General features: G+C 41.0%; 1 protein-coding gene across 1 annotated transcript in view; it reads right to left on the bottom strand.

Annotated features, from left to right (window-relative positions):
* Window positions 1-7359: 7359 nt before the first annotated feature.
* QRFPR (pyroglutamylated RFamide peptide receptor) overlaps window positions 7360-10323 on the bottom strand; it is an 84442-nt gene continuing 81478 nt past the window's right edge. Inside the window, exon 6 of the mRNA XM_036764801.1 lies at window positions 7360-7637. Within this exon, the coding sequence (XP_036620696.1) occupies window positions 7360-7637 (278 nt within the window). The remainder of the gene's footprint in view (window positions 7638-10323) is intronic.

The raw sequence follows: 10323 nt of genomic DNA, 5'->3' as shown, positions 1-10323 counted from the left end.
TCTCCTAGTTGCATGCAAAAACTTTTTTTTTGAACATCTGTTTTTAAAACTTTGAGTTCCAAATTCTCTCCCCTCTTCCCTTCCCACCCACCCTCCCTAAGAAGGCAAGCAATTCAACATAGGCCACATGCATATCATTATGTAAAACCCTTCCACAAAACTCATGTTGTGAAAGACTAACTATATTTTGCTCCTTCCTATCCTAACCCCCTTTATTTAATTTTCTCCCTTGACCCTGTCCCTTTTCAAAAGTGTTTGCTTTTGATTACCTCCTCCCCCATCTGCCCTCCCTTCTATCGTCCCCCCTTTTTTATCTCCTTCCTCTTTCTTTCCTGTGGGGTAAGATGCCCAATTGAGTGTGTATGTTATTCCCTCCTCAGGTCAATTCCAATGAAAGCAAGATTCACTCATTCCCCCTCACCTGTCCCTTCTTCCCTTCCAACAGAACTGCTTTTTCTTGCCACTTTTATTCAAGATAATTTACCCCATTCTATCTCTCCCTTTCTCCTTCTCTCAATATATTCCTCTCTCATCCCTTAATTTTATTTTATTTTTTAGATATCATCCCTTCATATTCAACTCACCCTGTGCCCTCTGTCCACATTGTATATATTGTGCACATCATCTTTCCATGTAGGAATGTAAACAAAACAGTTCAACTTTAGTAAGTCCCTTATGATTTCTCTTTCTTGTTTACCTTTTCGTGCTTCTCTTGATTCTTCTGTTTGAAAGTCGAATTTTCTATTCAGCTCTGGTCTTTTCACTGAGAAAGATTGAAAGTCCCCTATTTTATTGAAAATCATATTTTGCCTTGGAGCATGATACTCAGTTTTGCTGGGTAGGTGATTATTGGTTTTAATCCTAGCTCCATTGACCTCTGGAATATCGTATTCCAAGCCCTTCAATCCCTTAATGTAGAAACTGCTATATCTTGTGTTATCCTGATTGTGTTTCCACAATACTCAAATTGTTTCTTTCTGATGGCTTGCAGTATTTTCTCCTTGATCTGAGAGCTCTGGAATTTGGCAATAATGTTCCTAGGAGTTTTCTTTTGGGGATCTTTTTCAGGAGGTGATCTGTGAATTCTTTCAATTTCTATTTTACCCTCTGGCTCTAGAATATCAGGGCAGTTCTCCTTGATAATTTCTTGAAAGATGATATCTAGGTTCTTTTTTTGATCATGGCTTTCAGGTAGTCCAATAATTTTTAAATTATCTCTGCTGGATCTATTTTCCAGGTCAGTGGTTTTCCAACGAGATATTTCACATTGTCTTCCATTTTTTCATTCCTTTGATTCTGTTTTATAATATCTTGATTTCTCATCAAGTCACTAGCTTCCACTTGCTCCAATCTAATTTTTAAGGTAGCATTTTCTTCAGTGGTCTTTTGGACCTCCTTTTCCATTTGGCTAATTCTGCCTTTTAAGGCATTCTTCTCCTCATTGGCTTTTTGGAGCTCTTTTGCCATTTGAGTTAGTCTATTTTTAAGGTGTTTTTTTCTTCAGTATTTTTGGGGTCTCCTTTAGCAAGTCATTGACTTGTTTTTCATTGTTTTCTTGCATCACTCTCATTTCTCTTCCCAATTTTTCCTCTACTTCCCTGACTTGCTTTTCCAAATCCTTTTTGAGCTCTTCCATGGCCTGAGACCAGTTCATGTTTTTCTTGGAGGCTTTTGCTGTAGGCTCTTTGACTTTGTTGACTTCTTCTGACTGTATTTTTTGGCCTTCTTTGTCACCAAAGAAAGATTCCAAAGTCTGAGTCTGAATCTGAGTCTGTTTTCACTGCCTAGCCCTGTTCCCAACCAAGTTACTTGACCCTTGAGTTTTTCATGTGGGTATGACTGCTTGTAGAGTATAGAGTACTTTGTCCCAAACTTAAGGGGCTGCACTGTTGTTTTCAGAGCTACACAGCAAGCTCTGACACACCAGTGCTCCTCCTCCCCCAAGAACCACCAACCCAGACCATGACTCAGATCTAAGCTGGCTCTGCACTCCTGCTCTGATCTGCCACTTAATTCCTCTCACTAGATGGGCCTGGGGCCAGAAGCAACTGCAGCTGCAGTTCTGTAGCTGAACCACTTCTGCTGCCCCCAGGGCAGTGGCCAAACCACAAACTCCTTTCACTCTGTCCCAACAACTTTTCCTACAAACCCTCTCTGTTGTCTTTGGTGTTTGCGGTAACTGTCACAGCTCACTGATTCAGGGCACTAGGGCCTGTTCCAACCAGCTCCCAGTCTGGTTAGTCTACGTGGTCCACACTGGGCTCTGATCTGCTCCCAGGTCCATGCAATAGACCTTACCCAGCAACCATCCAGGCTGTCCTGGCCTGGAGCCCTGCATCCCTCTGCTATTTCGTGGGTTCTGCAGTTCTAGAATTTGTTCAGAGCCATTTTTTATAGGTGTTTGGAGGGACCTGGGTGAGAGCTCGCACAAGTCCCTGCTTTCCAGCCACCATCTTGGCTCTGCCCCCCTCTAAATCCCTCTTTCTAATGACAGACTTCAAAAATTTGAAAATGGCATTCATGCTTTCCACCCAGCCACCCCATTTTGTCTTCTCCTCTCCCAGCTACCACCCAACCCATGTCCTTCAACTGATCTTTAAGTGACTCAAGACTTTTCACCACTCTGCCTTCCTCTGGACATTGGCCAACTAATCAGGGTATTCCCTAAGTTATGATCTCCCCAAACTGAATACAATAATCCCAATGAGGGCAGATTATGGAGAGACTTGCCCCTCCCATCCTGGAAGATATGCCTTCCTAGCTGCACCACAAAACTCTACAAATTTAGAAGTAGAGGACTTTAATGAGCTAGAAATACAAATTGCTGACATTCTGAATATGGAACTACATTCTGATTAGATTTTGTAAGGAACAAACCATATGGCATGAGATGAAGGATTTAATTCTATTCCATGAGTAAGTATGAAGAGCTTTATATGTGGTAGGTCTAAGAAATGCCCCTCTAATCATAAATATCTCCCCACTACCATGACTTGTCTCGATACCTATTATACTGTATCACCAAAGGTCTGTCCCTATAATTCTCAAAAGCATTTTCAATTTTCAAGAGCTTCTAATAAAATGCAAATATACACGAGAAGGGTAACACCCTAGACCTTAGTCAGATTAATGAAATAATACCTCAGTACAAAGCCTTATAAAAAATGGAATAGGACACAAGTAACAGCAGTCAGTCAACAAACTTTTATTAAGCAGGTATCATGTGCCAGATACTGTAACAATCCCTAGGGATACAGAGAAAGGCAAAAATTGTCTCTCCTTTGTCTCAAGGAGCTCACATTCTAATGGAAGAAATAACATGCAATAACCATGTACGTACAAGATATATACAATGTAAAATGAAGGTTGTCTCTGAATGAAGACACTAGCAGAGGGGTGGAGGGGGAAGAGGTAGCAAAGGCCTTCTGCAAAAGGTAGGATTTAAGCTGAGTCTTAAAGGAAGCCAGGTGAGGTTGGAAAGCCATTCTAAGCATAGGGGGACAGATAGAGAAAAAGTAGTCAGAAAATGGAATATCATGTATGAGGAACAGCAAGAAGAGCAGTATTGATAGACTATAAAATATGTGGAGTCAATCAATAAACATGTATTAAGCACCTACTGTTTACCAAGCACTGCAAAAAGCATGGGCATACAAAGAAAGCCAAAAGAGAGCAAGGCTCTGCCCTCAAACTCACAGTCTAATGGGGGCAATAATATACAAACAACTATGTACAAACAAGCTAGATACAAAATTCTTGGGAGATAAATTAGAGTTTATTTCCAGCTAGAATTAAGGGGGTTTGGGAAAAGCTTCCTGCAGACGGTGGGATTTTAGTTGTGACTGGAAGGAATTCAGGAATTGAACATGAGGAGGGAGAGAGCTCCAGGCACTGGGGACAGTCAGAAAACGTTTTTGGATCCAAGAAATAGTATTTTGTTCATGGATCAGTCAGGAGACAAATGTCTCTGGTTTGAAGAGTATGGGGTGGGGTATCAAGGTAAGAAAACTGGAAGGGGAGGTATGAATGGCTTTGAGTGCTGAACATAATACATTGTATTTGGTCCTGGAGTTGAGAGGGAGCCAATGGAGTTTATTGAGTGTGAGGGTGACATGGTCAGCTCTTCACTTTAGGAAGATCACTGTAACAGCTGGATGGAGGATGGGCTGGAGAAGAGAGAGACTTGAGGCAGGTAGTACAACCAGGAGGCTGTTGTAATAGTCTAGGCATGAAGTGCTGAAGGCCTGTACTAGGGTGGTGGCTGTGTCAAAGAAAAGGGGGTATATATAAGAAATGTTTTGAAACTAAAATCAACAGGCCTTGGTGGCAGAATGAATATAGGGGTGAGAAAGCCAAAGACAACATCTAGGTTATGATCCTGAGGGACTAGGAGGAAGGGGATGCCCTTGACATTAATGATGAAGGTAGGAAGGATTGAGAAGAAAGATGAGTTCAGTTTTGGATGTGTAGTATCTAAGATGGATGTCTAAAGGCCATCCAATTTTAAATTGGTCCAATATGCCATTGGAGGTACCAAACTGGAGATCAGGGGAGAGGTTAGGTGGAGAAAAGTAAGGCTTAAGAAGACTAAAAAGGGAACAAGCATTTATTAAGCCCAAAACTAGAGCAGGGCAAAATCAGAGGGGACAGAAGGAACAGGAAAACTAAGAACCAAAGAAGGAGTCTAGCTGCCAAGCTTTACCTCCTTCAACAGCCCAAGAAGGGCAAGACAAAGGTCAAGGGAGAGCTTTCAACTCTTTCTCTCTTGCTAGGAGCAAAGTCAGAAACCATGGAAAGAGCAAGAGAAAATCAATGCTTTCTTCTCCCTGAGGCAAGCCAAGGACCAAAGGAGGAGCCCAACTATGAGATTCTGCTTTTCCCAATAGGCCCTAGGCCAGAGGACCCAAGCTGAGGCAGAACCTCAGGCTTGGGATCCCTAACCAACGGCAAGAATAGCAAATATAGGAGTAAAAGGAGAGCCTTCAGGACATTTTTCCAAGGGTGAGAGAAAGCAAAAAGAACAGCCATCCACCCATCTTTTAATTCACTCATCCATTCCCCTCTCAATTCAGAAGTCTGACCTGTGGTGAGGAAGGGAAAGAATTTACATCTTGGGCTCATACTTGGGTCCAGAAAAATTCTCTTCACTTTCCTAGACCTTTATTTTCTACTTTGAAAAATGTAGTCTTGCACAATGGCTTTTAATATCTTTACCAGCTCTAAATCTGTCATCCTAGGAGCAAGCAATTCTGTCTCTGGTGGGGTCATGGGAGAGGTTGCTTAAAAAAATCAGAACATACATGAATCTGTCCATCCATCCATCCAACCATTCATCCATCCATCCATCCATCCATCCATCCACCTGCTAGTCATTCTCTCACTTAGTTGCTAAGTCTTTCATTTCTTTGTGTCTAGTCTCTGTGGTCTATGGCAAATAGGAATGAAATGGGATATTAACTGATCTGGGTATAGACAGAAGAGAAAGCTGTTGAGTCAGTATACCAAATAATCATAGTGAACTGCACTCAAAAATTAGTACTTTCCTGCAGGAATACACATGTACACACATTCTCTGCTCCTTTCAAGCTTGAGGGCACATCTCATTACCCTTGCTGGGAGGCATAGATAGAATGACTTCCTAGGTACTGACCAAAATGGCAATTACCAAAAATTCCATAGAGGCAGCTTAGAAAAGTAAAGATAAAATGGATTCAAATACCACCTGGAACCCTGAATGGATGACACTGTTTGCCTCTGAGCAAAGTTCCCCAGGGAACTCTTGAAGACTGAAAGTGGTAGGAGTGGTGCCAAGAATGAATACTATATAGATATGGAACATTATATACACTTTCAGGCTGAATGTATGAGTTGGAAGCTTGTGATGAATTGCCTCTTTCCTCTCACCCTCTTTTGAATTCTTTATCTAAGGAATAAATGAGGGAGGAGCTGAGGGTCCTCTCAGGAAATGAAGGTGATGTCCAAACAACAGAAATTTCTAAAACTTCCCTTAATCTTTCAATGTTTTAAATTAATTATCTTTAAAGGGGGTGGTCTCTTATTTGCCTAAGTCATAAGTCCCTACCATTTCCAAAACTCTTTGAATTCATCATAGCCATCAAAGGAGAATCTCATTCTACCTGGAGAATGACAATAATGGAAGGGATATCCCAAAGTGCATCTAGGACTGTGTGGAGCCAAATCCACCTAGTATGGGGATGGGGACACTCTTTCAGAACAAATCCTGGGTTCTCCTAGAGGAACCCTCTTGCCACAACCAGAAGATCAGCTGGAGCTCTCTGTGGGGCAATGCTTCATTCCCCCGGCACATGCCCCATGAAAACAGAAACCCTTAGAGTATGTTCCAGAGCTCTAAACAGAATTAGTTACAAGCATATGATCTCAATATAGACAAACACATGTAGAGCAATAGATTGTTTCATTTCTCAACATCCCCCCTCCCACCTTTGTCAAGTGTCAGAACATTTGGATTGGATTGGAGTGGAAGTGGACTTGCAGGATTGGACATGAATAATGATTTTACCAAAATTTACTTTGTAATCCTCCAAGTCTTTTACATTCCTTTTCAATGACTTTATATCATCAGAATGGATTTTTTTATTCTTTGGTCATTTTTCAGTCTTATCCAACTCTTTGTGACCCCATTTGGGGTGTTCTTGACAAATACGCTGTAGTAGCTTGCCATTTCCTTCTCTGGCTCATTTTACAGTTGAAGAAACTGAGGCAAACAGGGTTAAGAGACCTGCCCATGGTTGCACAGCTAGTAAGTGTCTGAGGTTAGATTTGGGCTCAGGAAGATGAGTCTTCCTGACTTCAAGTCCAGCACTCAATCCACTGTGCCACCCAGCTACCCTTGTACTGGCTAGTTACTCTGAATACCAAAAGATCTCTATACATTTAAGCTGATAACACTACAATATTTTTCAACGAATTCAGTACCCATCCTTTAAAGAAATGGCTCCATATTTTAGAAATCCAACAAAATCATCAATGTCCATTTTGCTTACATCACATGGAAACATGTATTTAGTTCTCCTAGCAACTTCTGGAGACATTAGCACTTTTGGATATACTCCAATCCAACACTCACTGCAACAAATATCCAAAATAACCACAGACCCATTAAACACTCTACCATTCAAAGCTGACAAAAAGCCTTTAACCTTTCTTCCTCCAAATGGAAATTGCCCAAAATGATTCTGTATAATGCACAGAAGTGCCAAATGTGAGCTGCAATTAATGTCCATTTCCAAATACAGAGTTCTCCAAATAGAGAATTCTCCAAAAGGTCAGAGCTAAGCTAGGTGAGATGCCTTTGGGCCTTCATGCTACTTCTGGTTGCTAGCACAATTTGACTTCTATGTTGCCATCACTGAAGGCTTCTCTCCTCACTTCCTCCACTGGACCCTTCCGATGATTCAGCCTGCCGCGCCTTCTGCCTGGAGAGAGAGACCCTTTGACAAAGCAAAAGCAGATCGCAGAGAGGTAATTCTTTTTGAAGTTTTCATTCATGAAAGCATAAATGATAGGATTGCAGATAGAATTGGAGAAGCCAATGATCTGCACGATGGCAAAAATCATCTTGATTGTGACATCATCATATTCCTTTTCAAAATTACCTAGAAAAGAAAACCAATAGTTTTAGGACACAGCTTCATTGAGTAGGGATAGTGATAAAATATCACCACCCATTTTCCTGGTTTTCCAAAAGATATCCTGATACTATGAGCAGTGCATTGGTGTAAGTGGCAGAAGATGGGATTTGCCCATTAGCTGCTGAAACTCACTGGCTGTGGGAGCGCATGTAAGTCCCTAAGCCTCAGGCCCACAAAATGGAAAAACACACTTTTTTCATAAAATCAACTTCTAGTTGTATTTATTAATGAAATAGGTTTTTTTACACTCAATCTCCAAACTTGAGCAGCTTAGAAGGGAAACAGATCATCCACTCCAACCACCTCTTTTTACAGATCAGTAAATTGAGAATGATGTGAAGTGACTTCTCTAGGTCCACCTAGACAGGAAATGATAGAGCTGGAACTCAGAACCAAGATTTTGGACTCTAAACCCAGTATTTCTTTCCACCATGTCACAAAGTGTTGAGTGCACATCACAGGAAGATTTTTATGGACTTTGGAAATTTAAAATTCCTTTGATGTAACAATGTGCCTGTCACATAGGAGGCTGCAAATTTTTTTTCTTCCTGGCAAGGCAATATTACAGAAGGTCTTGGTAACCCTTGCCTTCCTTCCCATTTTTCTCTTCTGTATATCAAGGAAAGGAGGTTCAGGTAATTCAAAAAATTTCACCCAGTTTTTTCCAAGACTTATGAGTCTTAAGGACCCAAATGAGAAGGGAACACTAAATTAGAGGTCCTACTGAACCTCTAGAGTGGGGTTTCTGAATCTGAAGTCCACAGATGATTTGTGGACAGATTTAAGGGACTCCATGAACTTGGACAGAAAAAAAATTTACATCTTTATTTTCACTAACCTCTAACTGAAATTTAGCATCTCCTTCATTTAAGAATTTTTAAAAATATTCTGAGAAAGGTCCCATAGGCTTCACCAGATTGTCAATGGGATTCATGACACAAAAATAGTTAAAAACCCCTGCTCTAGACAGATGGGAGTCATTAAGACAGGTAGGAGACACACTGTTCTGATACTGGTGGGGGGCAGGGGGAGAGCACTGAGCAGTCAACCCTGACCCAACCTGATATCGGGGACAGGGCTACAATTTAGAAGATCCATGGGGGTCAAGTGGTTCCATCTATTGAGAAGGATTCTATGAAGGTACAATTCAGAAGGTCTGTAGGAACCTTTGTGAGTCACAGAATTAAGAGCAGGATGGATTCAGAAGGCCAAGTATCTCTGCCAAGACAGGGCAATTTTGGAATATGTCCTATGATTCCTGGACTACTTTCTGGGACCACCATGAGCTGGGAATGGCAAAAGAAGGTCACTGTCAACTGCTGAAGAGAGGTACTAGTCCCTGACCAGCAGCAGAACCACAATGGGAAGTGGGAATGTGGAGTGCTTACCCACATCGCTTCATCTATGGCATGGAAAGCCATAAGCTATATTGTATAACTATCCAAAGGAACTGGAAAGTGAATGAGACACTAATTAGGGGAAACCATGAGAGCTTCAGCAGGAGAATCATACTGAGCAACACTCAAGAAGCAACACTTCCTGGGGTACTACCAAGGGCATGACTCAGTTACTCAGATTTCTTATTTAGGTAGCTTGTAGATAGATGCCACTGTTTCCCATGAGGTCTGTGGAACCTCATTTGCTTTATTTATCCTAGAACAGAGGTTTTCAAACTTATTTGACCTGCTGCTCCCTTTTAAAAAGAAATTGTTCAGAGCCCCCTGGAAATCTACTTTCTTTAACACTTTAATGTTTTTTTCTTAATTTGCATCATTTCAAAAAATATATTTTTCAAATGACACATCTCAAATTTAATCCTTTATGTAAATTTCTGGGGTTTTCCTGCATTGAAATTTTGATGATGCAATATTGTATCATGTAACTGCATGGTATCATATTACAAACAAGACATTACAAACGCATATTCCCACTGATGCTTGCTGGACTTCACAACAATGTGTGGCATGCTTGCCTACCAACACTTGCTTGTTAAGATCTGTCAGCAGACTTGACTACTGATTGTTTATCACTTGCATTTTGGGTGTTCGTTTGGAAAAAAAATGTAATCCCTATGACTTTAACTGTTATACAATAGATGAAACTTGTAAGAATGCTTTTTCGAAATTTTATCTTCTCTCCTTATGCTTCCATCACCCCCTTATTTTTATTCAACACCCCCCAATTGCACCCAAAGTTACTACCACCCCCCTGGACCATTCCAGCACCCCCCAGGAGCAATATTGCCCACTTTGGGAACCCATGTGACCTAAAAAGAAACCAGTCCATTCTTTGAACCTTGTTGAGTCACATGATTACAAAGAGGATTTATGATAATAACTTGGGTGGTGGTAGATTGTGAGGTATCCTGATGACCTGGGAGGGCAATAGGCCAGAGAAATGAGAAATCCCTCAAATCCAACTCATACCCTTTACATTATGTGAGATCCTCAGCCAGCAGGGTTACACATCTCTATTTTTCCCTAAATTAAGTTTATAATCAATTCCAGTTAGGTCAATCTGAAAGCTCTAGACTCTGAACAGTGTGGGTTTTCTCTCTGTGCTTTTTCAACATTCACTAGCATATTAATAGAACATGAGGTTGTAAGGGCAAAAACACAATGGGGAAAAATAAGATCTTAGGTAATAAAAG

Source organism: Trichosurus vulpecula, chromosome 6 (assembly GCF_011100635.1).
Source record: "Trichosurus vulpecula isolate mTriVul1 chromosome 6, mTriVul1.pri, whole genome shotgun sequence".
In the NCBI taxonomy this organism is placed as follows: domain Eukaryota; kingdom Metazoa; phylum Chordata; class Mammalia; order Diprotodontia; family Phalangeridae; genus Trichosurus; species Trichosurus vulpecula.
The sequence above is the reverse complement of the archived record's forward strand: the minus strand, read 5'-3'. Positions and strand labels throughout refer to the sequence as shown.